Raw genomic sequence first — 27,540 nt, forward strand, 5'->3', positions numbered from 1 at the left:
TTGGAAACTAAGGGAAAAGGAAGAGTTTTGTTTACTAACAATGACTACTTAACTCTGGAGATTTTGGAAAATATAGTGTGCTGTTTTAGGACTATGACCATATGGAATTTATTCTCAAAATTTTGAAATACTCTATGAATTTCTTCTCTTAGCATTTATTATTATTAATGCCACTCAGTACAACAGTTCATAACTTGAGTTAGTTGCTGTACATTTTTGGGGGGGACGATTCAAATTAATTTCACTGCTTTAAATGAAAACACATGTTGCTTTTGCTTCAAAACTGTTTAATTTGTTTAAAACAGCAATGACACATTCATCTTGATGATGTATGTCATTTGAAACATCATTCTATTAAACAGATGAATAAAAAGTTGCCCTATGAGAACTCTCCAGGACCAAGTCAACTTTAAAAACCATAAGATAAGAAACATTTACAGATCAGCAGAATAGATAATATTTAACCCTGCATAAATTCTTGTCTTTATAGAAAACCTTCTAGAGATTTGTTCCCTGCCCAAAGTATCTAACCATTTAAAAACACAAATATAGTCCCATCTAAGATAAACTTAAATCAGTAAAAAATTGGGTTGTTCTCTAATAAATATAACTTCAAATCCATTTTACAAGAACAAAACCCAAAAAGCAGGTTAGCTATTTCCCATCTATGTTGTGGTTTGATTAAAAATGGGTTGAGTTCAACTTTCTGTACTAAATAAAACTAAAATTACAACTTAAGACTTGCACAGGTAGAAAGCAGTTTGAGCTTTGGTTAGCCAATGAGGATGTCCATTTTTGAGGTTTGATTAGTAGTAACAGAAAAAGAAATGAAAACTGCTGGGGAAACAAATGCTCAAAAAGCTTCCGATTGGACTACAAAACAAAGATGAACACTTTGCTAGAGGAGAGCCGTCCGTTTTCATCTAGAACCGGCGAAACGTAGTCAAGTCCTTTGGCTCACTGCTCGGGACGCACCAGTCGTCGGTCTCTTGCTTCGTCTTGTAGTGTTTCCACGCTGACTTATTGTACACTGGTAGTCTTTCGATGGATTCTGTGGAGAGTGCCTGCAAGAAAAGTTTCCTTTTTGGTCAAATTTACAAATCTATTGACCAGACATAACTCTGAATCTAAAACTTTACCCGAATGTAGATGACGGCATCGGTCCCGTATCCCTCCAGAGAGTACAATTTCAGATCCCCTTGGAAGTAACGAGCGTACAGTCGCGAGATGGGCAAACCGTATCCATAACCGGCCTACATCCCAACAAAAACAACACAAAACTGAAGTTCAGTGATCTCAACCTACGTTGAGAAAAAACCCAAACCTCCAGATGACCCACCAGGGGAACGGCCCGGGACCCGTCGATGCTCGGCCGAGGAGCCGTGGAATACGTGTACGTAAACAACCTGTCAATCTTCCGCAGGGGGACGCCTCCTCCACGATCGCTCACCTGTTCCAAACAATAAAATCTCCATAAAAAGTGAGGCATACTTTCCGTACATCAACACGACGAAACACACCTTGACGGTCAGATCTTCAGTTCCCAAAGCCACCTGAACACGGATCGAAGGATGCTCCATGGCATCTCCGTACAGCTCCATGGTGGCTCGCATGGCATTCTATGCCGAGATAGAACACAGCTGTGTTATCCATGCTTGGCATGTTTAAGCAATAATAAGTGTCTCAAAAAGCATCCTCTACCTTGAGCAATTCAAAAACCATGTGATACAGGTGAGATGGAACGTAGACCATTGTAATGGGTTTTCCCTCTTCTTTGACTATAAGGACAAGGCACTGATTTCCATTAATAGCAAAGACTATTAATACGCTATTTTGTTTTTGTTCTCCAATAGATACCATTGAATTCTTCCAACGTGACCTCAGGAGAATTCATGTAATATCGGTCACAAAGGTTTCTTGCATTCTCATAGGCATCTAAATTTGAGAATAAGCGTTATTATTTTTATAAAACCACTTGGCAATGTTACGTTACCTTTGACCACATCACTGACTCGACAGATGGGATCAATGCTTCCAATTTGTTTGGGGTGTGCTGGGTTGACCTTCACCTTCCCACCAAAGAGGAGTGCTTGAGATCAAATTTGCAGGGGGAAAAAATAAGTTTAATGTGCTGAAGTACCACCATTCTTTTTTATGGACTCATTGCCTGCCATTGACCATCCGAGATGCCCAATGTATTTTCAGTACCAGTAAAAATGAACTAGTACACTCAACAGGACTCAAAGGACACTCACTGTGCTGGTTGAGCAACATGCGGATGGAGATCCTACTCATGTAAAACCGGTCGAGAAAATACTGCACGTTCTGGCTGAGCACTGGATCAGTCCCGTAAGCCTCCTTGTACTCCACGAGACCCTGAGCCATTGTCGGGATGACGTCATTGTGACGATTTCGGATCTTGATCACCGCATCTGTGAAACTTGAAGGTGGATGCACGGCACATTAGACATGAGGGGCGATGTGAGGTAAGTCATTAGAATAGAAACATACTCATATGTCACTTTCTCGTCATCTGTGTTTTTGTCTTTAAATTCCAGTATCTCCTGGAGACTTTGCACATACCTGAAACACAGGTAAATGTTTTTAATTTCATTTCTATCTCCTGATTTTGTTAATGTGCCTACCAGCTCTGGACCAGGCGCACCGATGGTGTTCTTAGCAGGTTATCTGGCAATAAGTTGATCTCCTTCATGATGTTTGCAAGCCTCACAGGTAACTCTTGTCTGAGGAAGGTGAAGGATGTTTTCTCGCAAGCATTTTCTGAACCTGGGTTATGGGGGAGATTGATCACAATACTATATTTTGTTGTCACTGTGAAACTATTAACTGCAAAACAGGAACGTAATATTATTTTGAGTTCAGTTTGTAGTGTAAACAAAGGAATTTCTTATATTTTTCACAAGAGATCACATACTTTTGAACACCACAAAACATTATATGGCTCGATATTGATAATTTTAGATCTTACCAAAATCCAGAAACTGCTTCATGGACAGAGGGGAGGGCGAGAATTTTGAATAATAGTCAATGTCCTTCCCGATGGACAAGCTGCTGCGCAGAAACCTTAAAAGTCTCATAATTGTCGTCCGTCCAAGCCTTGCACAACTCAATGTGTCCAAATGGGTAGGAGCTAGTAATCAAACTACATTAGCTTCATTGTAAACGAGAGCGTACCATAAAAATACTATTGAAAGCAACGCTTCAGAAGGGCTGATGTCAAATCGGATGGAAGATATGCATGATCCATTATGCCTGTTAATGCATCAAGAATTTTCTCTTTAAAATATATGTTTACTTTGGGCAGACATGCAAATGCAAAAGTGGATGTACGTATGAAACAGGGACAGATAGGCTAGTAGCTATCTTCCAAAGACAACTCGGATCGAGATAGTACACTTCTTGTTCACCCCCGTGTTGTTTTTCCAAATATTGTGGACACTATACTCCATTTGTAGCCAATTTGTGATCCGTTGTGTGTTCTTTGTAAATGCATTGATCCATCAACGGGACAATATTATTCTATAACAAGAAATATTTACAAATGCAATATTTAAACTCGCATATTCTTATATTTCGTGTGTATTGCAATTTTCTGAGAACCCGCCGTTCACGGCTCAAAAATAAATATTACAATACTTCCCATTTTATTTTTCCCCTTTTCAATTTTAGCGGAAAACAAACAGCGTTGCCTTGACAACAATATTACGTCGTCGTTCCGTGATCACTCAAAAATAGTTAAACATATCGTCATTAGTGATGGCCACTTAAGTGCCTGCAGGCAAAACTCGGGGCGACTTAACAACTACTTGACGTTACAAATAACCAACGAAGAAGACAACGGCTTCCGCTAGCAAACGCATGGTTAGCCAGCTCCTATGTGACGATGGAACGCATTTCGATGCCGCGTTTTTGACGGTGATGATCATCTAGTTTACTTTAGATGCTCTCAAGTTTAATGATCGTCTACTTGCAACTTTTTTTGCAAGTTCCGTATTGCAATAAGCGTTTTCGGCATCATCGGACTCAACTTTAATCTGTTGGAGGCGCTCCGATTGTCCGACCCGCCAAACAGCAGCAAGGTCCGTAAATCATTTTGTACGTCGTCTTCCCCTAATCAACAATGAGTGGCGGCTTTAACTTCGGTCAGCCCTCCACGGGGTTTTCTTTCGGTGCAGCGAAGACCACCGCTACTGCGGCACCCACCACTGGCTTCGGCCTGACCGCATCGACTGCCGTAGCCCCCGGCAGCAGTGGTGGCGGCGGCTTCACTTTCGGATCGTCCCCGCAAACAGGCACCAGTAGTAACCCGCCCGGCGGCTTTAGCTTCGGCACCCCGGCGAAGAGTGCCCCCTCCGGCGGGAGCCTTGCGTTCGGGACCCCCACCACCACCACTTTTAGCCTGGGTTCCACTCCTCAAGCCGCCCCGGCTGCAGGTATGACGTTGGGCATCGGCGCAGCTCCGAGGATGGTGGTGTCCTCTGGATCTCAAATCGCCCCGGCTGCAGGTCGACGGACGGTGGTGTCCTCGGGATTCGGCCTAGGTTCTGGCATGACTGCTTCCACGGGCTTCTCGTTTGGGTCCCCGGCTCCAGTTCCAGCTCCAACCCAACCGGCTGCTGCAGCTCCCGTGGTGGCGGCACCCATGGCGGCGGCGCCCGTGGCGGCGGCACCCGTGGCGGCGGCACCCGTGGCGGCGGCACCCGTGGCGGCGGCACCCATGGCAGCAGCTCCCATGGCAGCTCAAGCACCCATGACTAGCGCACCAGGAGGCCTGTCATTCGGGGGCTTCAGCTTTGGTAACAAAGTCCAAGTCGCCCCAACGGCAACCACAGCAAGTGCCACGGGTGGCGGCTTCTCCTTCGGGGCGAACCCCACCCCAAGCCTCACACTGGGTGCCCAGGCCATGACCACCCCTGCAGCCACAGCTCCGCAGGGTGGAGGTTTTACCTTGGGGATTAAACCCTCCTCAACCCCAGCTCCCCCCGCAGTGACGCAGGCTGCTCCATCTTTATTCTCAGCTCCGCCAACGACAACGGCCGCCGCCCCTACTTCGGGTTTCGCATTTGGTGTCACCCCGACCCCAGCTGCAGTACCCGCTGCAGTACCTGCCGCTACCACCACCGCCGCCCCTGGGGCTCTGTCCTTCACGCTGAAACCCCTCGGCCCAGTGACCTCCAGCGCCGCCCCGGCTCCGACCGCCACTCCGGCGGGCTTCTCACTGGGACTGAAACCCGCATCCACCACCAGCATCATTACCACGGCCTCGACGGCGGTGGCGGCCCCGATCACCTCGGCCGCTCCCGCCGTGCTAACCTACGCCCAGCTCGAGGGCCTTATCAACAAATGGAGCCTGGAGTTGGAAGACCAAGAGAGACATTTCCTGCAGCAGGCCACCCAGGTCAATGCTTGGGACCGTCTGCTGGTGGAAAACGGCGAGAAAATCACATCCTTGCACAAGGAGATGGAGAAAGTGAAGCTGGACCAGAAGAGGCTCAACCAAGAGCTGGATTTCATCCTTTCGCAGCAAAAGGAGCTGGAGGACCTGCTTTCCCCGCTGGAGGAGTCGGTCAAAGAGCAGAGTGGCACCATCTACATGCAGAACGCCGACGAGGAGCGCGAGCGGACGTACAAGCTGGCGGAGAACGTGGACGCCCAGCTCAAGAGAATGTCCCAGGACCTGAAGGAGATCATCGAGCACCTGAATACGTCCAGCGGCCCGGCAGACACCAGCGATCCGGTAAGATTGGGCCCACGGGGCTCCCTTGATTTTTTTTCTTCTATAGACCATACGACTGCACGCTTAATCATTGTTTTCCTTTTCCAGCTTCAGCAGATCTGCAAGATCCTCAACGCCCACATGGATTCGCTCCAGTGGATCGACCAGAATTCGGTGCTGCTCCAGAGACGAGTGGAGGAAGTGTCCAAGCTGTGTGACAACCAGCGCAAGGAGCAGGAGAAGACATTCCGTTTGACGTATGACTGAACCAAAGATGCCCTTAAAACACTGGAGTTCTTGACAGAAGTATACATTTTTTACATTGGCAGCAAAGGGGTTCCTAATGATTGATATTTTTTTTTCTCAACTAGTATTCGTAATAGATAATTTCCCCCCAAAAGTTGTTTGTAAAGTTTAAGAAATCATCTCTTTCAAAATATTTTATACATGTTTTGAGATATTTTTGGGGAAATAGTCAATAGAAAAAAATAAGTCGTCGCCATTTTCAAAATGCACTCATTTATTTGGCTGTCATTCCACAGATGCCTGTATAAATACGGCTGCCATTACCTGCAATTGGGATCCAGTCTGTTTAAAATGGGAGATGCTGGCTCTGAATCATTTTTTGCAAACCCTCCCACAACAATTGAATTGGACATCTGTCTTCATCAGTGGCAGTACATTAGTTGTGTCAGCATTATTATTTAAAGCATAGGCCAATTGGGAAAGATATATTGCCTAACTTTGAAATGGTAAGACAAAAAGCAGTCAAGTTGATTTTTTTTCCAAAACATTGTTTATTCCACTTGACAAAATCTGGGTTAGAAAATGCTGAATCATCACATTCAGGCCAAATTTCACCATTATTTTGCTTACAGAAAAGAAAATGATCTATTTAGTGACAATAGCACCTGAAAAAAAAAACAAGCAAAAACATCTGTTCACATAGTCATCTGATTTAAATTGCTATTTAAAACATACCACAGGGGTCCGTTCTCAAATACAACACATATACACATGTTCATCTAAGTCATCTTTGCATAGCCTTGTTTTTGTTTTAAGTTTGTACCACTTAATCAGATCAGTAGTTCATTTTCAAATGGATGTTAGCCTGGTTTACATCATAGACTGAACATATTTGGCTCCATATGTGATTTATCAAAAAATAAATATACAATGTGCAGAAATATGTACAAAAATACAAAAACATGTCTAAAAAAAATTACAGTGTATAAAACTAACCTTTCTGGTATTTGCCATTTTCTTCTGCCAGGGCATTGAATTTAAATCTAATGATACTATAATGTTGGAATCTGGTAGCTCATCCTAATTGACTGCAACTATTTTTGTCTGTTTATTACATTGTGCAGGAGTAGTGACCATTATGTTTCATTTAAAATTGAAGACTAACTAATATAATAGGTTGTCCCTATTATGAGTAACTTTCATCGTCAACCCAAGTTGTCATCCACGACTTCTTCTCAAAAGCCTCCAGCTTGACTTTGGCGTCTTCGTAGTGAGGACAATCCTTTCGTATCCGCACGGCGTGATACTGAGGGACGGTTTCCTCCTGCTTGGACCGTTTGAAGAATCCACACTAAATGGAAAACACATTTAGAAAACATTTAGTATTACAAGGGAGATTCACTCTAATACGCCATGACTCGTAAAGAAATTGGAGCATGCTTTCTGCATTTTGAAGCATGTTTTCAAAAGCCAAGCCGATGTCAGGCAAAGCACTTGTAAAGCTGGCTATTAAAAACAAAAGCACGCCTGATTTTGTGACACATATCGCGCATGACTAAATCTAGTGTGCGATATGTGTCGGATAAAATCTGCAGAGCTGACCCAAGCCTCCAAAATCTGAATTTTTATTCCCGTAATACTTCAATTTAATCCATGTAAAGAAAGTGTCCAAACCAAATGATCCATTTTTAATTATTAACTCAATTCCTGCCATTGATGGCCATCACTAAAGATGAAGAATTCAGTGTACACGATTCTACGCAGAGGACAAAGATCTGTCTTGGGTCGGCTCTGCTTCTGTGCAGAAAGCTTCTAAGGTGAGTTCATTAGTCGCCACACATGCTCAAGTCTTTCTGTTTTTCGCTCGTTTCTCAACCTGTTCCCGAGCCTAAAATTCAGGCCTCGGCCTGAGAGAGTTTGTCTTTGTCAGAGGGCTGAACGTGGATCTCAGCCTTGTGATAGGCCGCATTGCACTGCTCTTTGGACGCTCTCTTGAAGAAACCGCACTGAATGGAGGGGGGGAGTGAAGGTGAGCCATCCACAATCACAAATGGAATGAACAGTTGAAAAGTAAAACCTCCCTAATACGGCCTTCTTCCTCTTTTCTCCCCAGTTTAAGGCTAAGGTCATTTCTCTCACCCACCTTCCACAGCAGGCATACCAACAATGCCAAAATGAAGATCCCTGCCAAAACAGCCACCATGATGATCCACCAGGGTACACCACCATGTTGGGCCACGGCACTCTCCGGGAACACGGTAAGCGTGACCTGCCACATTACAAACACACAGTTGAGTTGGAAATATTCACTGGTAGACTGGCATGGCATATTTCACTCGACATTAGATTGCTTACTTCCGTATCGGGAGTTCTCAAAATCATGTTTTTGGCTTGAGTGTGGAGCACCAGTGAAGCTTTCATGGTAATATCCAATGATGAAAAAGAAGTGTAATCCTGCGTAAATAGAAAACGACTTCAGTTGACAAATTAATTATTCTTCACTGTCAACTTAAGTTTTTGGATCATTTCAAATCATTCTAATAAGATTTGACCATATAATGTAAACCAGAGGCAGAATCAATGTTAAACCTCCAAAAAGGTGGCATTCCATAGACGAGCCCTGAGTTCCACGGTGGTCCCATCGAGCCCATTCAGGGGGCACTTGAGCAGCACACACTGTAGGTCTTTGCCACACGCCTTAAGACAAAAAAAACTGTGTTCAATCTCCACTAAAAATCAACTTCACTTATCAAATTTATGCGGCATGACGCTCACCAAAATCTTATTTTTGGTTGAGGGTGGGGAAGATTTGCCTCTTGTTTTTTTGGCCGCAATATCACGCTTTGTCCTGAATGCAGAGCTCTCCTAAAAAAAAAAAAAAAAAAAAAAAAAAAAAAAGTATTTTTTGGACCATAAGTCACACCAGCCAAAGAATAATAAAAATTATGCAAATAATTGAAGTTCACTTAAGTGACATTTATTCTATAACAGAAAAAGGATATTTGATATTATCTTTGAGTGAATGAGTACCTGAATATGTTTGAGAGGGTTTATCTCTGATTCTGGTGTGCAAATGACATCACGTGCTCCTTCTTTAGCGTTCATCTTCACCAAGTATAAAAGCCATTTGCCATTTCTGTTGGACTTGGGCCACTGGATGTGCAATGATGATTTGACAGAAGAATCCCATAAATTGTTAATCTGATGAAGGAAGATGGAAAACAACGGTTTTAGATGAAGCCGATTTTAACTTCTAAACATTCAGAATCTCCCCCCCCCCCCCCCCCCCAATTACAAAGTGAAAAACCCTACTCTGAAGTTGTAATTGATCAAATTGCCGATCTCTTCTTCGCTTTTGATGGCGCTCTCTCCTTTCACGGTTCCCCCGAAAGAAACACGGTGAGGGTTGGCTTCTCTAATCAAACGAGCATAAACAATATTTAATATCCACACATCTCAGGCATATTCCATCACACACACACTTACCCTGAAACTGACAAAGGCAACTCAATCATCACTTTAACTTTGACTTTCACCGGTGGAAGATCTTGTACGCTAGTTCTGAATAGGAAAAAAAAATACCGTAAATACAAGAAACATAAACAAAAACCTGGCTCACGTTTGGAGTTACTACGTTTGAAGCTGCAGGTCGATATCCACCTCCTTCGTCTCTAGAGTCATTGCCACAGTGCTCAGAATGATGTGAAATGTAACCTACACGGCAGAAAAAAATGGATTTCAAACATATACAAACCACTAGACACTACAAATTCAGTTTAAAAAAAATATGAATGAAATGATGTGGATGAGGCAAATTTCCATATTTTTTAGAATAGAACACAGATAGCGGGTCAAAGATTTTAATGGGAAGAATACATCTATCTTAAATTCCACAACTGCACATTTTTTCTTTCGCCCACTGCAGTGGAATCCCCCAAAATCTGTAAAAAGCAACCAAAACAGCAAATGTCTAGAAATTTAGGTTTGATACCTGAGAGCCTTGCTTAAACGGGTTTCCGAGTTCGCAGTCAGTCGTCGAGCCATTTTGATCGGCGATGCAAATGATCTGCTTATCAATCTGTGTAGAAATTATAAAGTGTGTGGTCAGTCACATTTAGCAGTCAGGGAAAAAAAAACATATCGAGTATGTTGTGTTTTTTTTCTTCTTTTAATTCACTATTCTACTGTACCGCAGCACGATGCGAGCGGACGCCCGAGTAAGACAACGTATCGGAGAAGGAGCCCGTCAGTTTGGCCTCGTAGGCGTCGTCTCCGTCGATGTTGTTGACGGTCAGGCGCACGGCCAAGTCTTTCCTCTCGTAAGTCAAATGAAACACGGGTATGTTGTTTTTGCTGGGGACGCACAAATAAGCATTTGACATTCATTGTGACTGAATTGTGATTAACAGGTGGAGCTTAAATTCTTTGTTTTACTCACATGGGCAAAGGTAAGTAAATATCTTGGTTGCTTTGCTTGTACAATAATTTGTAGCTCATCATCAGGTTACTGCGACAAATATGATCCCTTCCGCATCCCTCCTTGACAAAGTTGACCTACAGCACCAAAAATGGGCCAAATCGAGAATTGGAGTACATTTTACTTCCTATCCATCACATTTTGAATAATGCTTGGGCAAAATTCTAAAACATGTATTTTCTGAGGGAATGTACTTGTCCTAAGACAATTATTTTGTATTTTCAGACTAAAAATGCACTTGAGTACTCATGTAGAATAGAAAATATTTAACTTATGAGTATAATTCACATTTTGGGAGGGCAATTTTTTGGTTAAAGTAACAACACTAACAGTACAGTCAGATAACTATAGTCTCCAAAAACTGTTATAAATAGCAGAAAATTAACTTTTAAGAAATTTGAAGCCTAAATTTCCTCCAATTCTGAAATGACTTGTACAAAAACAACGTTTTTTTTGTAATTCCCACCTTGAACGTTTCTTGGCTGGACTGAGAAGAGTCTAAAACGGGTAACAGTTGGGGAAGGCCACTTTTGGACTTATGGCGCTTTATACCAATAACATGTGCCGACATCTCGATGGGAATGCTGCGCATCTTATCCTTAATGTTGTCCTGTGCAAAAAAGAAAAGGAAAAAAAAGGAATATGAAGTGTAGAATAGTCCCAACTATTACTAAATCACTTTATGTAACATTGATTTTGATTGTTGGATGGTGCTTCATGGATTCTTTAGTTCTCACCTTTAACTTGGCTTTTATCTTCACGCACGTTTCCTGCTTTTGTCCTCGAAGGTCTAAAGTGCCGTTGAACTGATGTTCTGTCTCCGAGTTAGATTTATTTAAGAATACAACTCTGGAGAGTAAGCCTTGTTTCCTGCGATCTCCGTCCGCTTCCACGGAATAGCCAATAGCTTTTGAGAATGTGAAATAATGTGTGAGACGGAGGAAGCCTTTCTGAAAAGCTTGTCAAAATTAAAGCCGACTCGCTTACTTATTCTTGGGTTATAAGATGCCGTGTTTGCTCTGTAGTTGAAGCAAGCGTCCACCGTGAAGCTAAAGGCACAGAATAGATTCCTTCTGAATTATATATATTTTTTAAATGAAGAAATAGTGAAGGAATATTTACCAAATGTTGTTGCCACAGTTTTTAATTGTCAGATCAATTTCACGGGGGGAAAGTTGGACATTTCTGTGGAGATTAATAACTGGTCGTGCTCTGAAAAAGATAGTGAAGTGAAATTGATGATGTGATGGTGAAAGAAATGGAACTCCCAATCCAAAGGCAAATGTTTTTGTAAATATCATGGAATGTGTATGATTATGAAAACCTGTAAATGAGTGCAGAGTCTGATAGAGAGCCCACAGCAAGGTCAGGATAGGAGTTGCTGTCCAGGTCCATGTTGCCTGCCAGAGAATAGCCAAATAGTCGCATGTTGTAATCTTTCCCAGAAATGATCTGGAATAAAATAGATGATACAAAAAAAAACACTTAAAAAATCAATTTTCTACATACATAATGGCAGGGTCTTCCAAAATGTTTGACCCCATTTCATAGGCTAATAATTTTGACAATTTTTGTTAGCATGACCTCAATGTTTCACAGTTTGTGTAGAAAGGTTTCAAGTTTTAGTGTGTAATGTTTGGCATTTCTATCTTTTCAGGTTAAGAAATGCTGTTCACTTCAAACGAATATGCATTTTGCATGTTAACAGCACTCAGTCACCCAAGACAGTGCAGCATGCCTTCACAAATTTTGCATACAAAACAAATTTGCACTCGGGACAACAATTTTCAAGAAAATGGTTGAAATGTGCCAATTCACACTTGCTATTCGAACACCTTTCCAAAAGCAATGCAGCAAGTGCTTTTTTGGAGTGATGTGTCCATGCCACTTGGGTGGGTGACAGCCCATGTGTGCCTATAGACACAGCCACAAAACCCGAACTCACCCTTACTTACATTGACTCATGCAGATACGTCGGCCAAATTCAATGTCAAATGTGCACTACACTGGTCAATGCTTGTTTTTGCTCAAATTATAGGTGCTATGCAAAACATCCAATATTATTTCCTGGTTGGCCTTCTGGCATACTACCGTGACAAAAACTCTGGAGGTTAAGCAAGGTTGCACAAGCATGGTTACTACTTGGACGGGAGACTGACTGCCTTGGAATAGTGGGTGCTGGTAGCTCTTCTGTTTGCTCACTAACCTTGTGAGAAGCAGTTTGATGCACAATATTCACAAAGCCCTCACTCACACTTAGATTGGTTTGTAGATACGTCGGCCAAACTCCATGTCAAATGTGCACTACACTGCTCAATGCTTGGTTTTGCTCAAATTATAGGTGCAATGCAAAACATCCAATATCATGTCCTGGTTGACCTTCTGACATAATACCCTGAAAAAACTCTGGAGGTTAAGCAAGGTTGTGCATGGTTACTACTTGGATGGGAAACTGCCTTGGAATACTGGCTGCTGGAAGCTCTAATGTTTGCTCACTTATTCTTGTGAGAAGCAGTTTGATTCACAATATACACAAAGCCCTCATGTACACTTACTTAGAGTAGGATATGTAGTTTGGATCAAACTCAATGTCAAATGTGCACTACACTGGTCAATGCTTGGTTTTGCTCAAATTATAGGTGCTATGCAAAACATCCAATATCATGTCCTGGTTGGCCATCTGGCATACTAGCCAGAAAAAACTCTGGAGTTGAAGCAAGGTTGTGCATGGTTACTACTTGGATGGGAGACTGCCTTGGAATACTGGGTGCTGGAAGCTATAATGTTTGCTCACTTAACCTCGTGAGAAGCAGTTTGATCTACAATAAACACAAAGCCCTCACTCACAAATACTTAGATTGGTTTATAAATTCGTCAGCCAAACTCAATGTCAAATTTGCACTACACTGTTAAATGCTTGGTTTTGCTCAAATTATAGGTGCTATGCAAAACATCCAATATCATGTCCTGGTTGGCCTTCTGGCATACTACCCTGAAAAAACTGGAAGTTAAACAAAGCCCTCATTCACCTTTACTTATATATATTTGTGTGTCAAACTTCATGAAAAATATTAAATTTTACTCTTGCTAAAACTATACATTCAACTCAAAACGTCTAATATCATATCCTGGTTGGTAAAATTATGTCAAGACAATTGGTCTATGCCTGCCAGAAGCAGGTGGGACACCAAGATTTTTGTTTTCAGGTAGTGACTGGAGTTTGAACCCAGGACCCTGGATCTCAGAGACTAATGCTCTAACCACTCAGCTAGCAGAGAACACAAATGTCAGTTAAAAAAAAAAAAAATGTCATGTGTTTTGAGCCCAAAACCCATGTCAATTTTTTTTTTTTTAGTTAAATTGTTATGTCCTCTGCTGGCTGAGTGGTTAGAGCATTGGGCTCTGGGTGTCTGAAACCCAGGGTCTTGGGTTCAAATCCCGGTCAGGACTTGGAAAATAAATCTTGGTGTCCCTGCCTCTGGTGGGAGGGGCTGAGACACATGGTCCCCTCCCACCAGAAGACACTTGGTCCCCACCCACCAGAGGTGGGAGGTGACACCAAGACACTCCCTCCCGCCAAAGGCGGATGAGACCAACACTTATACTTATACAAAAACACTTATACCACTTTTTAGCAAAAGGTTATTGGGTCCCCTCCCGCCTTCGGCGGGAGGGGACATTAAGACACTTGGTCCCCTCCCGCCTTCGGCGGGAGGGGACCTAACTGTCTTGGCCCACCCACAACACCCTTGGCCCACCCGAAGGCGGGGGTGGACCGACGGTCTTGTCCCACCCGCAACACCTTTGCCCCCCTCCCTTACCGAAGGCCGAGGCAAGACACTTGGTTCTCTCCCGCCTTCGGCGGGAGAGAACCAAGATTTTTGTTTCCAGGCAGCGACCGGGAAGCGAACCCACGACCCTGGATGTCAGAGGCTGATGCTCTAACCACTCTGCTGGCGGAGCCCCCAATAATTCTAGTAAAAAAAAAAAAATTTGACATCGGTTTTGGGCACAAAAAAAAAAATAAAATAAAGGTGTACTGAGCCAGGATTTGAACCCAGGACCTGATATTTCAGAAGCCAATGCTCTAACCACTTGGCCACCAGAGCTACTATAGTTTGACTTGAAGAAAAAAAAAAGACTTGACATGACTTTACCAGCCAGGACATGGCACCAAAAATCTTGGTCACTGACCGGGATTTTAGTAAATGCACTTTAATAATTCCATTGCTTCTCACAGGGTGAGTGAATACTTAAGCTAATTTCCCTTGGTAATATAAGAGCTCACAGGCAGGCTTCCATCCAAGTTCTAACCTGGCTCAATTCTGCTTAACTTCAGGCATTTTCATGGTAGTTTTGTATGCCATCAGCCCAACTAGGACATGAGATCTGAAATGTAAGTAGTACTTATAATTTCAGCCAAAGCAAACTTTTACCTGTTTAGCGCACCTTTTCCATTGAGTTTGGTCCACAAATACAAAATGTTGACCCCATTTCATAGGCCGATAATTTTGAGACAGCAGAGCAGGTTTGTGAATCCTTCCAGCATAGTCGTAGGAAGAGTGTTACAATAGCAAGTGTGGAAAGCCATATTCCAGCCCCTTTTCTTGAAATTTTTGGTGCCAAATCCTAATTTGTTTTGTAGTTGCTGCTTTCTTTGCAAAATTTGTGTAGAAGGCATAATGCAGTGTTTTTCTTGGGTGATCAAAATTTTGAAACACCCTGTATAATTTCTATTCATGTTTTAATTGCAACTACTTTCTTTTTTAAAGTATAAGTCACAACAGCATTTTAGTCAAACTGAAACATGAGCATTATCTGCCAGTCCTCCCATTTCAAATGAATTACATATCTATTTTTTTGTCAAATGTCAGCTAATAAGTTACAATACGTCGGCATGGCTGGCCAAAATTATAATTAAAAAAGGCTTATACGTGCCACAGGTCTTAGATTAGGTAGCCCACGTGGATGAGTGGTTAGTGTGTTGGCCTCACAGAAATGGGGTCCTAGGTTCAAACCCAGGTCACATCCACCTGTATGAAGTTCGCATGTTACCCCTGGGTACTTTTGTTTCCTCCCACATTGTGTTGAATTGTAATACATGTATGTGTTTTCAAACAAACAGTTCTATTAATCTTTATGCAGTTTAAGCAAGATAAAAATGAACTGTACTGCACACTCATATACCACCAGAGGGAGTCTGTCTACCACTTGTGGTACTGCACTACAGCATAAAACTGATTTTTGGGGGAATTTCAATTTACCAGGATAAAGAACAAACAGTTTCATTGTAACAGGCAGATCTCCAGTGAATATGTGAATCAAAAAATGCACCCGAGTATAAGTTGCAATCCTACCCAAACCATATAAAGGGTAAAATGTGCAACTTGTCTGGAAAATCCAATAATTCAACCCCATACGGTCATGTTTCATGTTTAAGATGGAACTGACCTGTACTGAACTAGCCTTTATTCCCTGCACAGATCCGTGATAAATGTAGACCTTTCCAGCGCCGGCGTCGTCGTAAGGTGCTCCGACGGCAATGTCTGATAGAGGAATACTCAATGCAACTATGTTCTCGTTATGAAGCAACAGAACGACCGGACTGACCCTCGTAAGAGTCCCGATTGACGTCGCCGATGTTGTCCACCGCCAGGCCGAACATGGAGTCTCGGTTGCCATCGAGACGAACGGGTGCGGCGCCTCGCCATCGTCCGGCCTGGTTGCTGTAAACATAAATGGCCCCTCCCACGTCTCGGTCCTTCATGTAGAACTGAGGCGCTCCGACAACAATGTCCTCCCAACTGAGTGAAGCAAATGTAAGGTCGGGTTTTTTTCCACATTTTTGACGTGAGGTGAAAATGTGACCAACCCGTCGCCGTTCAGGTCGACTACGGCCACGTCGTATCCGAAAGAGGACGCCAAGCCGGGGCCGTACAGAGTGTGCTCCACTACGAGTCGGGCCGAGCCTTCGTTGTCTTTCCTCAGCAGCAGGACAGCTCCACTGTGATTGGCTCTCGGGGCTCCAGCCACCACGGTGAGACCACGCTTCCTGGTGATGCTGTGACCCGAGTCCAGAGAGAATCCTGAACAAAGAAAGAATTGGGTAAAAAAAAATTCTAAATAGATATTTTTTTGTATTGACTCACTAGCTGCCATTGACAGCAATAAACGCCCAAAAAATTTAACTTGGCGCCTGGCAACAATCGAAATATGTATATGTATTTACACCACTAACAGAATTTTGCAGAACAAATAGTTCATTGACCAATAAAAGATCAAGAAAATCACATCCAAAATCTCCTTTGATTATTTATTATTTTAGTTTATTCATGTTAAAAAATATCTTCCATCCCTACATTGATTAGAAATAATGACGGGGCACCGATTTTAGTAACAAGTGCTGAGAAGCACAAAATAATGAAGTTGCTTCAATTTCAGCTTCTTATTTTGAACTATTTGACATTTAGATTTTTTTGTGGGCCAATAAAAACAGCTTAAAACAACGCAGTATAATATCAGAATATTGATTTTTGCAGCTCACCGAGGTAGCTGTTGGCCGGCACGGGTACGAGATCTGCGTTATATACATGCTCATCCCCAACTTCGTACGGGCCATCGTCATACACGCCCATCTCCAGCAGAGTGTTGTTTTTCTGCTCCACCCGCACGATGCCTTTAGAGGGGAAAAAGATCAATAAAACGCATCAGTGGAGCACCGCGGTGGGGAAGATGGGTGGCCGAACGCGTTTGAAGACCTTTCCAGTTGTACGCTCCCGGCGCTCCAAACACCAGGTAATGGTAGTCCTTGGTGAAAGCGGCGGCCACGCCCTGCTGACAAGAGCCGAACATCTCGTGACCTCTGACCCTGCCGTCGCAGAAGTTCCAGTTGCCGCCGTCCTCGTCGGACGCCTCGTCGATGCTTAGGTCTTGGCTCAGGACGTAGCAGCGGCCCGTGATGTCGCGGGCCTCTTGCGGGGTGTTCACGAACAAGCGCCTCTGGTAGCGGTGAGCGCAAGTCTGAGGACACAAAAAATGCTCGTATTAAGCAAGGAAATCTCAAATTTATTGTGTTTGATAAGAATACTTCAGGTTTATGTTTGTGTACAAAACACCCCCAGCACCCCCATAATTTCCACCCCTGGATCAAAAGGGGTACTTGATGACTTATAGGAATGTAGTATCGCAAACCTGAAGTACTCTAGTAAATATTTAGGCTATTTTTAGATCCTGTTTGAGTATATACAGGAGTAATTAGAAAATATTCAGTAAGTAGTTCAGTATATTTAAACCAATTTGGGTAACTGTAAGGATGTTTTAGTACATCTAAATGTATTCAGAAAACTTGATAACAAAGTACTTATGTTACTATGTTTACCAATAGGGTTTTTGACAATCATTACAATTTGGGGTTTGAATCTCAAATTGGTCCCGTTGTGTCAAATTAGAACCCTAATAAGGAAAAGGTGCAGAGAAATAGCCAAACTTTTTTTAAATACTCACCACAATCTTTCCCCCGGGTCCTTGACTGTGCACCGTCACCCCCATCCACTGGTTCTCCTTGTTCTCAACTCGGATATCCTCTTTCAACATTAAGGCAGAGAGACAAAGCAACGGCATGAGCGTAGATAGGCAATAGAAACTCCAATGTATGACAAAAAAACAAAGAAAAACAAGCTAGAATCAGATTTTTTAGCTCTGAGCCAAATTCCAACTCTCCTTGTAATTCACAGCCAACTTGACGTGGATACAGACGGCCTTTTGTCCTATCCCGCATGGACTTACGGTTGAACGGATGAACGGGCTTAAGGCAAATTCTTACCTTCACTGTCAAATAAAATGCGCTCACAGTCGGGAGAGTAGCTGATGTCGCATTTGTAAAGTCCTCCGGTGATGTTGGCGTTCTGTTTTCCCAAAGCTTTGGCTCGGGGGGCACCAATTAACAACCTGAGAAAAGAAATATGAATGAATCACGCCTTGTTCGCAGCCATCAGGTGAACATGACGGGGCAAATGGGACCCTTATCAGTACATTGTCAGATTTCAATCTTGCTCAATAACAAAACAGTTCTGCTGTCTTTTGTTCTTGGGCCAACGCTTCTTGTGGAGAATGCGGGCTATTCGCAGAGCGCCTCAGGGAAGCCATTGGTGCAAGAATGATCCATGGTCTAACCAGTAAAAAGTATCCAGAAGGAATTATCACATAATGTATTACACATACATTTATCCAGTTGATAAAGGGGAATGTAGTACTTACTTATGTTCCAATAACTGGTTCTTAAATGGTATAAAATATAAGGCTAAGTCGTGGCAAAACTTTAGTAGAACTGGTCGAAGCTTTTTGTCAAAGGGGGATTAGGGTTATTCTGCACAGCATTATCATTTGCATTCTAATCCAATTGAATTGAGGTTAAATTTGGGGGCATATTATTTTCTCCACATTTCCCTCCTCATGCTTTGAAACTCAGTTACTCAGGTTTTTTTTCATTATTGTTCACAACATGGATGTATAAGTAGATGGCATCCGACTATGGGATTGCAAGGTTGACCTCAGTATGTTGTAGTCTGACTCAAGCAAAAATAAGGTTTGATAACAGAGTAATTGTTTTGTCTATGAAAACTTAAAAACAAACTTTTATCAACCTTCAGATAAGGAAACCTGCAACTTTGAACACATTTCATTTTATCGTTCACTTTAGCACAAGTTCTTATACACATAAGGAACCTTGTAGGCTACATTTTGACAAATGGTTCTCAATAAAAAGTCTAGAAAAATGCACACACTGCAGGAATTTCCTTTTGGAACAAAAAGGAAATCCCATCTAGCTTTTTTTATTCTTTAGATGCACTTTCTTTCTATTGATCTTCAGGACCGGAGCCCGTGGCTCTTAATTTCCCCAACAAGGATGCGCCTCCCGGGGAGGTCTACACTGAAAGACCCGAGAGCAAATTGCAAAGGCCGCATTCAAACAAAAGACCGGTGGCATGCAAATACAAACTTTTCACAAAGTGAAGCCTTTACGGTTATCACGATGACAGAGCTAGAATTACAACTGACGGGGTTCTAACAAGCCTACTCGATAGCGGATACAAGATGTAAAAAAAAGCATGCAAGTGTTAGAATTGTAAAGGAACCCTACAGGAGAGCTCCTGGGAAAAGTTGTAGAATTTAGCAAGTGACTGAGGGGTAATATTGACATTTGGATGCAACGCGGCCATCTGCTTGACCGGTCGCTCTCCCCAATGAATGGACTGCGTGCACATCACTCCAGTCTCATCATGTCTTTTCTGTCCGTCCATCTTTCTGTCCGTCACTGCAGAGTAAGTGAGAAAAGAACGCAGGGGCTGCAAACAATGCTTCCGCTGCTCTTTGTTAACTCGCCGCAGTGGTGCAACAGCTGTGCACGTAAAACCACTCTCACTGATTCACATAACAATGATGTATACAAACACACCTGATTGACTGTGGAGTAAGAGACCAGGGGCGGATCTAGAAAAATGTTTATGGGGTGGTTCAGAAGGGGGAAGGGACTTTTTGAGGGATGGCATTTTTTTTAGGATAGTAAGATACATTGATTATTTTTGGGCTGTTATATAATTTTCAGCGACAATTAGATTTATTTTAGGATGATATTATACGTTGTAGATTTTTGGGCAAAATGATGTGATATTCTGGACTCGTGTGTTCATAATTTTGCTTTAAATCGAATTATGAATATATTTTTGACAATCAGCTCCAGTTTACCTGAAGCAATAGAAAATACAATCAGTTTTGGCATGTATATCAATTTGTTGATGAAACAGACGATATTTTTTGAACAAAACATCATCAAAATTGCTCCACATCCATTATTTGTTCCATGGCAGCCAAAGAGTTAAGAGTGCATTTTCTTTTTGAAATCTTTGCCATGATCTGATCTCAGCACCGCTCATGTGACCCGAAGGCTAATTATGCCGACGATTGAAGCGGAAGCTGATGGAGCGTTGACCCAGCTAATGAACAGCTGACCGTTTCCAACTGCGAAGCCCCTCGCTGACATGGTGGAAGCCACAACAAAGGGAAGTTCAACCCTCGGAGTCATCTCAAGTCAACTATTTAGGGTGGGAACGTGTTATTAACTCTACAGCTTTGGCTTCCGGGTTCACGTGTCTGTCACTTTTCCCTGTTTAACAAGAACTCTGGTCACTTTCACAGATGAGCTCCTCTTGCACATCGCAGTCAAAACAGCAGCAGCAGCAGCAGCAGCAGAGATAAAATTCCAACAGTTGTAATCTGAGCGCGGGTCATTATAAACAGGCTCGGACTTGCCGGCACTTATTCGTTTGAACGGGACGATGGCAGCCAGGAACCCTTCAGGTTCTGCTGGAGGGAGATGAGGAGGAGAGGTCCCTAAAATCAGGTGTCTATCTTGTGTCTATCTATGATTGGTTGTCCTTTTGTCTCCTTGTGCATTGCAATTGGCTAGCCAACAATTAAGGGTGCCCTTCTGTCTTGTACTCAAAGTTAGCTGGGATAGGCTCCAGCACCCCTTGTGAGGATAAGCGTTTCAAAAAAAGAGGAATATTTTTACAGACATTGTTGATAAAAATATTTAACTCTTAACTCCATTAACTCCCTGCATGCAGTTGACAAACATAGAGGTCCAATTTATTTTAACTTGCATGGAAGACTGTAAATGTTAATCTTTTAGTACCGATTACGTCACTAGACGTCCAATCCATTTTCACCTGGAGGTCTAACAGCAATCCTTTGGACATCTAGCAACGTCAATGGCAGCAAATGAGTTGTCCACATGGCACAATAGTGAAGAACTGGTCTTTACAGCAAATTTGCATGACACTTGTCACTCACCATTGTTTTCTACTTGGCATGCAATTGAGTTGTGTTTAATAGAAAAATAAAAAAAACATAACATAGTAGCATTTATTTTTAGTTTTTTTCCCCCCTCCAGGTTATATTGCAGTAACTATTTTTGCAGACTTACATGGGTTTGTCCGGATTGAGCTGGCGGTGCATGGCAAGGGAGAATCCAAACAGGCTGCCCGGTTCCCCGTCTTTCCTGATCACATTGTTGGTGTCCAAGTTGAAAGCCAGCAAGGAAGGCACGTTGAAAAAGTAGAAAAGTGCCGCACAGAGCATCCCAGTGGCTTTTTTTGCGGGGACAAAGTTTGCACCACCACAACCAGTGCAGTCTGCTCTACTCAACTGCCGCTGGTTAAGTCCCCTCGGGGAGGGGGGAGATTCAACCAAAACGCCCCTTTTGCTTACTTTGGGAACAACTACACGGAGATTGGAAGGGGTGATGGCACATGTTCCAATCTCCTTGCAATTAACAGCTGAATGAATTGATTTTTAAATGTTCAAGTGCAGTCGCATTTGGAAATCAATTTAAGCAGTTTTGACTATTTCTGGTGGTCTTGAGCCCATATATAGAAAGGCTTTTGTTCTTTAAAAAAGACCCTGTGTAGTAATGCTGTTTTTTCTAAATAAATACATTTTACATTTTCAATATAATATATCATATATTGAAGGCTTTTATTTATTTAATAAAATGACCATGGTAAGGCTATATATAAGTAGACCATGTTTAGTAAGGCTTTTACTTGATCAAAAAATGCACATATACAGGATGCCTTTTATTTGTTAAAAAATGACCACTTATTTTTCTTTTTATTTAAAAAGACCAGGTATAATAAGGCTTTGTTTCTTGTTAAAGAGCAACAAAGACCATATATAGATCGTAAAGCTTTTATTTGTTGCATTATTGATATCATAATCATCAGAGGAAAAAGTCATAAATTATGAATGCGCAACCTCACCAATAACACCTGCTATGCTGATTAATAAGTTATTAAAAAGTCACATCCAGTTTTTAAGAGTTGAACTTAAGACGACTTTTGCAGATATTTACTACTTAACTACGGATGCCTCTTTAAACAAAGTGGCTTTTGTCAATATGCATGTGTGTGTGTGTGTGTGTGTTTGTGTGTGTGTGTCAGTTGCAGCCCTAATTGCGGCAAATGACTCGCAGGCTTCTAATGTGGAATATTTGAATGTCATGTATTGTTTTGTCTCGTTTGCTCATCGATGCGTCACACTTGAACACATCACAGGCCTCTTCAAAGATTTCATGATCTGATTGCGCTCCTACTTGCAATGAATGATTACGGTTGGATGTCATGGCAATAGAAATAAGAAATACAACCCAAGTTGAACTGAGCGCTCAACAACGAATGCTCACTAAAGGAGTATTTGCTGTTACTTTGCTTCACATTTTTGAAATATTTAGGGTCCAATGTTTAGCGCACATGAAACTGCCTTTGCAAAAACAAGCATTTTGAGACTCCAGATTGTGTGGGTGAGCATCAAGTCGTTTTGTAGTTTTTTTCATTGTGACCAAAGAGCGTTTAAGTGTCTTCACCTGAGTTCAAAACATCACACGAAAGCGCACTTTCAAGTCCGCTTTGTCCCGAGGCAATAGGCGAAACAGGACTCGGGTTCTTTTGTGTCGGTAAGAGTGGACAGACACCGGATCAAATCCCCGTCCGCGGGCGACAAAAGTTTGCTTCTCCAATTAGCTGCTTGCTTTTGTAATCAGAAAAACCAAAACTGGCCGCCATATTGGAAAGACAGTTTTTGAATTTTCTATTTGGCCTGGTCTTGCGTGGTCGAGTGGGCATGTGAAGCGTGGCGTGAAATGACCAGTCGCTCACAGCTGATCCCGCTCCTGTTGTGACAGCAGCGTCCTCCTTTGTCGGGAGGCCGACCGCACAAAATGTGCTGCCCCCCCCCAACCCCCCCCCCCCCCCCCCCCCCCCACACACACACACACACACACACACACACACAAAGGCCGGCCGAGAGGAAGGGGGATGTGCCGTGCCACCGGCTCGACAATGGGGGCCGGGGGACATCGCCAAATTCTTTCTCATGATGATACAAGGGAATTCTGGGGGATTCCTTTGTTGTCCTAATAAAGTGAAGCGGCTTCTTTTTTTTGGGGGGGGGGGGGGGGGGGTAAGAGTGATTTCACAGAACTTTCTCCAGTGATCATCATGGAAAAGTTCTTGATGAAATCCAGGTCGTAGCTTCTCGTTTTCTGCTACTTTGACAGAAAACTTCAACTTCCTTTTAATTGTTGTGGTCATTCAGCCTGTTTCTTGCTAAAAATACTCGGGCAATTGGTCGTTAGGAAACACATGCTGAAGGGGATTATCCCGGTGGACGTTGTCCGACAAAACCCGAGTGCGGAAAGCTGCAGAACGTCAACGGTCGACCCTCAAACAAAGAGGTCAAGGAACACAGGACCGGATTGGGTCCATGTTTACAAGAAAGCCCGCAAGTTAAGAAGCAATTTTTGCTGAGTGAGTCGGATGAGGAACAATGGGCGAATTAGTGAGCTACTGTCTTTCAAGTCGGGCAACAGTACGAGTACTCAGAGAGTCGTAGTACAAGCAAAGGGGTTTGTTACCATGGTGATGGATCAGATGAATGCATCATTTCTCAGCAGGATGTGGAAACGAGGATGCACCATTTCTAATGTCTTTTGTTATACTGAGCAACAAAACAGCTCTCTTCTTTTAACATCCAGCGTAAGGCCTATTGTGTGACAAAAAAATGGTGCTTGAATTTCAAAACGATTCCTCCAAATAGATGAAATTTTGAGAATCAATGGATAAATTGTTTTCTATGTTCTTTTTCTTTCATGGAATGAAATCTTTCACAAAAGAGACTAGAAATTACTATATAAGAGAACAACTAGGTCATAGTTGGAAGCATTTTCTTTTTATTTTTGGTTCCATTTATTTTAGCAACCATAACTAAGTCTCTAAGCTCGTTTGATTGAATAACTATTAAATATTGACCTGGAATAAAAACGTCATATTGGAGTTTGTTTTTTTACTTGAATGGGGAAAAACTGGTCCTGAAAGTGAGGTCAAGGTACTCAAATAAGAGCTTTGTCGCCGTCTTGTGGCAACAAAAAGAACTGCGATTTTGATGTGGGATTAAAGATATGCAATACTGGTTTCTACCGGGAGAGAGAACCACTGTATTGCTGCTGTTAACTTTGATGAGGTTTGGTTCTAAGGTAGTTGAGTTCAATCATCCGAAATTCAAGTTTTAGTACATTGTGCTTAAATAAATACATTAAAAAACTCTGTATTCCAGTATTGTTCTCTAATAAAATAATGCTTGTAATATATGTTAAGGGTATTTTTTCTTTGTACAAGTACAAATTTCTGCTTAAATGAAAAGAAAAGATTCCTAAAAAGTGGGAAATTGCTGGTCAGCTGGTGGCAAAAATGAGTTTGAAGTGTTGACTCAATCATCAATTCAAGCTTTGTGTGCAGCCCTAATCAATGATATTTTCATCATTTGCTGCAGACCAATAAAACTTGGCAATGGGGCACAGTTGACTGTAGTTTGAACAATGTTGTTAAACAGAGGAAAGCTTTTTATCTTCTTTTTTTTTGGGGGGGGGGGGGGTGGGGGGGTGCTCTGATATTGTTTTTTCCCCTAAATCAGGGCCATTTTGTCATTAGAAATCTTGGGCCACATTAACAGTAATGGGCGTCAAACTCATTTGAACTAGATAATAAGGGCCATTGACAGCGACATACGTCCAATCCATTTGAATTGAGAAGTCTCTCCGCTGGCCTAATCTTTCAGCTGTTCCCAGTTCCAACAGATTGGACGTCCATCACCGTCCACACCAGTGAACGGTGGTCTCTGTTATCAGACATCATTGTGGCGGCTGCCGAGCCCCCACCCTGAAAGTGTTGGGAGGAAGCCTGTTGATTCTCTTCGACCATTGGTCGCCTGTCTCACAGCCTCTCTCTCATAAGCGCCCTCCTCCTGGCCGGTTGAGTGTGCGGGTGGGCTAGACAAGGCAAGGCAAGGCAAGGCAGACCATCACAGTGGAAAGGAGACAAATAGACAGACATTTGGACAGGGCATTTGGGATGCTTTTGCAAAAAAGGCCATAATCCAATTGTGGAAGCGCTTCTGCTCATTCGGAGATGACGGGAGTTTTCGACAACCTCGGCACTGACATGCACTCCAACCAGATGAGCTCGGGCAACTACCACAGTTTGCACAAGTCGCAGGAGTCTCCCACCTTGCCGGTGTCCACAGCCACGGACAGCAGCTACTACCACAGCCCACAGCACGGCTCCCCCTTCGGACCCCTGGCTTCTTATCAGTATCACGGCAGCGGGCCTTACAACTCCAAGTCTTATGACATGGCTGCCTTCGACTCGTCTTACGGCGCTTACGGCAATTACGGAGGCAATTCTTCGCCTGCTCCAGCGGAAATCGGTATGCAAATCAAGCTTGTTCTTTTAGGTGTATTGTTGAGTGTAAAAAAGTTTTGCAATAGGAATGCAGAATAACAGCAAAAAAATAAGACTGATGTGTAGAAAATGAGGTTTTCCAATTGGGTTTGAATGTAAACATGAATATGTGATGCATGTGCAGATGAAAATATAACAATGCTTTTCTATTTTATATTCATGTTTGCCTATTTCAAAACATTTGCATAAAATCATAGGGTTACATTTACATTACTATTATTAGTATATCATTATTTCCCATAGAAAAATTCTATAAATCCATGGCAGAAACATTTCACATTATGTCTAATTCTAACTTGCATAGTAAACACTGATACATAAGACAAAAATGCCATGTTAAAAATCATTTCCCTTAATTATTAGTAGTATGTCCTAATTTCCCAGGGAAAACAATAACTAGTAAAAACAAAAAATGCTATAAATTTCACAAAATACATGGGACATATGTCAAATTCTGCAAACAAATATAGGCTGGAATAGATTCCACAATTCTGGGTTAAATCAAATATATAAGGTTCCAATTCTTCCCAAATAGGAAGAACCTTCCCCAAAATCATACTCACCCCACCAATGTTGTTGATCCACGCAGAGAAAGAAGAGAGCGAGCCAGAAATCCGGATGGTGAACGGCAAACCCAAGAAAGTCCGGAAACCTCGAACCATTTATTCCAGTTTCCAACTGGCAGCGCTCCAGAGACGGTTCCAGAAGACCCAATACCTGGCTCTTCCTGAGCGGGCCGAGCTGGCCGCTTCCCTGGGCCTGACTCAGACGCAGGTGGGCGACAATCCAAGACGCTCTCCCGTGCACGACCTCCACGATCACCAACAACAACATGTCAACATACTGTCTTGTCCTCTCTTTGCAGGTGAAAATCTGGTTCCAGAATCGGCGATCCAAGTTCAAAAAGCTGTGGAAAAACGGCGAGATTCCTCCAGAGCAGCACGTGGCTAACAGCGAGTCTCCCCCGTGCGCGTCCCCGCCGAGCGCCTGGGACTTTGTCGCACAACCAGCGTTACCTCCGCACTGCGGAAGTCCGCCTAATAGCACCGGCCTCGGCATCGCGCCGTCTTCCTCCGCCGCCTCCTCAGCCTCGTCCTCCTCTTCGTCCTCCTCCTCGTCCTCATCTTCGTCCTCTTCTTTTTTGACCAACTACTCATGGTATTCCAACACGAACTCCGTGAGCCACCTGCAACCCGCTTTGCTCCACCACAACTCGGCAATCACTGCCGGAACGATATTCTGAAGAAAATTAGATGATGATGACGACGTTCATTTTTCTAAACGGGTCCTACTTTCACGCGCGGAGTAAAATTACAACTGGACGTTTGACCCATATTTTCACGCCTATTTATTTTTTTGCCAGGGATGCATGAATGAGTAATTGAATGAACCACTATTATACTGGATCTCCTCCCTTTTTTAATTTTATTTGATTTTTTAAATGATTTTCTCTTTTTGCCAAATTCGAACTTCACCCGTCAGTGATGTAGCACAGGTAAATTGTATTGTGCCTTTTTATACTTGACCTCATATAGTTATGTTGTGTCCTAAACAGATCTAGAAAAAAAGAGACAAAAACAAAAACAAAAAAACACTGGACCTTTGCTGGTATTTTGAAAATGTAATTGCTTAAAAGACGATATTTGTATTTTGACGTAATGCTGTCGGTCAATACAAATAAAAGTTCTTTTGAATAAATAGCAAAATGAAAGAAGTTGATTTTTGTA

The 27,540-nt window shown here is 42.6% G+C and overlaps 4 protein-coding genes across 7 annotated transcripts; 2 read left to right on the forward strand and 2 right to left on the reverse strand.

The window, feature by feature from the left end:
- Positions 1-270: 270 nt before the first annotated feature.
- Positions 271-3,762, reverse strand: pdk1 (pyruvate dehydrogenase kinase, isozyme 1). Its single transcript, XM_077727648.1, has 11 exons — positions 2,990-3,762; positions 2,646-2,787; positions 2,512-2,583; positions 2,256-2,440; positions 1,994-2,089; positions 1,858-1,935; positions 1,702-1,778; positions 1,521-1,619; positions 1,340-1,450; positions 1,140-1,253; positions 271-1,064 (listed from the first exon to the last, which is right to left on the reverse strand). Exons 1-11 carry the CDS (start codon positions 3,096-3,098, stop codon positions 924-926), a joined length of 1,224 nt encoding a protein of 407 aa, XP_077583774.1. The 5' UTR covers positions 3,099-3,762; the 3' UTR covers positions 271-923.
- Positions 3,763-3,806: 44 nt separating this feature from the next.
- On the forward strand, positions 3,807-6,978 carry LOC144203984 (uncharacterized). Of its 2 annotated transcripts, XM_077727646.1 has the most exons (3): positions 3,807-4,454; positions 4,527-5,758; positions 5,846-6,978. In XM_077727646.1, the coding sequence occupies exons 1-3, from the start codon at positions 4,142-4,144 to the stop codon at positions 6,002-6,004; spliced, it is 1,704 nt and encodes a 567-aa protein (XP_077583772.1). In that variant the 5' UTR covers positions 3,807-4,141; the 3' UTR covers positions 6,005-6,978. The 2 variants fall into 2 exon arrangements, with proteins under 2 accessions (XP_077583772.1, XP_077583771.1); XM_077727645.1 differs by having other exon boundaries at positions 3,808-5,758.
- On the reverse strand, positions 6,516-26,638 carry itga6a (integrin, alpha 6a). 3 transcript variants are annotated; one of them, XM_077727640.1, is made up of 26 exons: positions 21,445-22,041; positions 18,283-18,407; positions 17,964-18,043; positions 17,219-17,480; positions 17,005-17,136; positions 16,333-16,546; positions 16,071-16,264; positions 15,912-16,006; positions 11,785-11,912; positions 11,583-11,672; positions 11,448-11,509; positions 11,198-11,367; positions 10,927-11,070; positions 10,422-10,537; positions 10,174-10,336; positions 9,975-10,061; positions 9,618-9,697; positions 9,470-9,544; positions 9,296-9,398; positions 9,014-9,184; positions 8,759-8,848; positions 8,573-8,680; positions 8,339-8,437; positions 8,127-8,252; positions 7,860-7,989; positions 7,187-7,334 (listed from the first exon to the last, which is right to left on the reverse strand). In XM_077727640.1, exons 1-25 carry the CDS (start codon positions 21,597-21,599, stop codon positions 7,879-7,881), a joined length of 3,180 nt encoding a protein of 1,059 aa, XP_077583766.1. In that variant the 5' UTR covers positions 21,600-22,041; the 3' UTR covers positions 7,187-7,334; positions 7,860-7,878. The 3 variants fall into 3 exon arrangements, with proteins under 3 accessions (XP_077583767.1, XP_077583765.1, XP_077583766.1); XM_077727641.1 differs by lacking the exons at positions 7,860-7,989; positions 21,445-22,041 and adding an exon at positions 26,377-26,638 and having other exon boundaries at positions 6,516-7,334; XM_077727639.1 differs by lacking the exon at positions 7,860-7,989 and having other exon boundaries at positions 6,516-7,334.
- dlx2a (distal-less homeobox 2a) lies at positions 24,990-27,525 on the forward strand. The gene is made up of 3 exons (XM_077727649.1): positions 24,990-25,778; positions 26,403-26,587; positions 26,679-27,525. Exons 1-3 carry the CDS (start codon positions 25,481-25,483, stop codon positions 27,054-27,056), a joined length of 861 nt encoding a protein of 286 aa, XP_077583775.1. The 5' UTR covers positions 24,990-25,480; the 3' UTR covers positions 27,057-27,525.
- The last annotated feature ends 15 nt before the right edge of the window (positions 27,526-27,540 follow it).

Source organism: Stigmatopora nigra, chromosome 11, assembly GCF_051989575.1.
Source record: "Stigmatopora nigra isolate UIUO_SnigA chromosome 11, RoL_Snig_1.1, whole genome shotgun sequence".
NCBI lineage: Eukaryota > Metazoa > Chordata > Actinopteri > Syngnathiformes > Syngnathidae > Stigmatopora > Stigmatopora nigra.

What these genes read in the sequence shown, in the direction of transcription:
- pdk1 (XM_077727648.1), bottom strand. Translation starts at nt 3,098, where the DNA reads ATGAGACTTTTAAGGTTTCTGCGCAGCAGCTTGTCCATCGGGAAGGAC. An exon ending in CACGTTGGAAGAATTCAATG is followed by an intron (nt 1,779 to 1,857) that starts GTATCTATTGGA and finishes TTGTCCTTATAG; the next exon opens with TCAAAGAAGAGGGAAAACCC. An exon ending in TGGTTTTTGAATTGCTCAAG is followed by an intron (nt 1,620 to 1,701) that starts GTAGAGGATGCT and finishes ATCTCGGCATAG; the next exon opens with AATGCCATGCGAGCCACCAT.
- LOC144203984 (XM_077727645.1), top strand. Translation starts at nt 4,142, where the DNA reads ATGAGTGGCGGCTTTAACTTCGGTCAGCCCTCCACGGGGTTTTCTTTC. An exon ending in CGGCAGACACCAGCGATCCG is followed by an intron (nt 5,759 to 5,845) that starts GTAAGATTGGGC and finishes TTCCTTTTCCAG; the next exon opens with CTTCAGCAGATCTGCAAGAT.
- itga6a (XM_077727639.1), bottom strand. Translation starts at nt 21,599, where the DNA reads ATGCTCTGTGCGGCACTTTTCTACTTTTTCAACGTGCCTTCCTTGCTG. An exon ending in GCCGGCCAACAGCTACCTCG is followed by an intron (nt 16,547 to 17,004) that starts GTGAGCTGCAAA and finishes TTCTTTGTTCAG; the next exon opens with GATTCTCTCTGGACTCGGGT. An exon ending in TGGTATGCCTGCTGTGGAAG is followed by an intron (nt 7,335 to 8,126) that starts GTGGGTGAGAGA and finishes TTTTCCATTTAG; the next exon opens with TGTGGATTCTTCAAACGGTC.
- dlx2a (XM_077727649.1), top strand. Translation starts at nt 25,481, where the DNA reads ATGACGGGAGTTTTCGACAACCTCGGCACTGACATGCACTCCAACCAG. An exon ending in GCCTGCTCCAGCGGAAATCG is followed by an intron (nt 25,779 to 26,402) that starts GTATGCAAATCA and finishes TGATCCACGCAG; the next exon opens with AGAAAGAAGAGAGCGAGCCA. An exon ending in TGGGCCTGACTCAGACGCAG is followed by an intron (nt 26,588 to 26,678) that starts GTGGGCGACAAT and finishes CTCTCTTTGCAG; the next exon opens with GTGAAAATCTGGTTCCAGAA.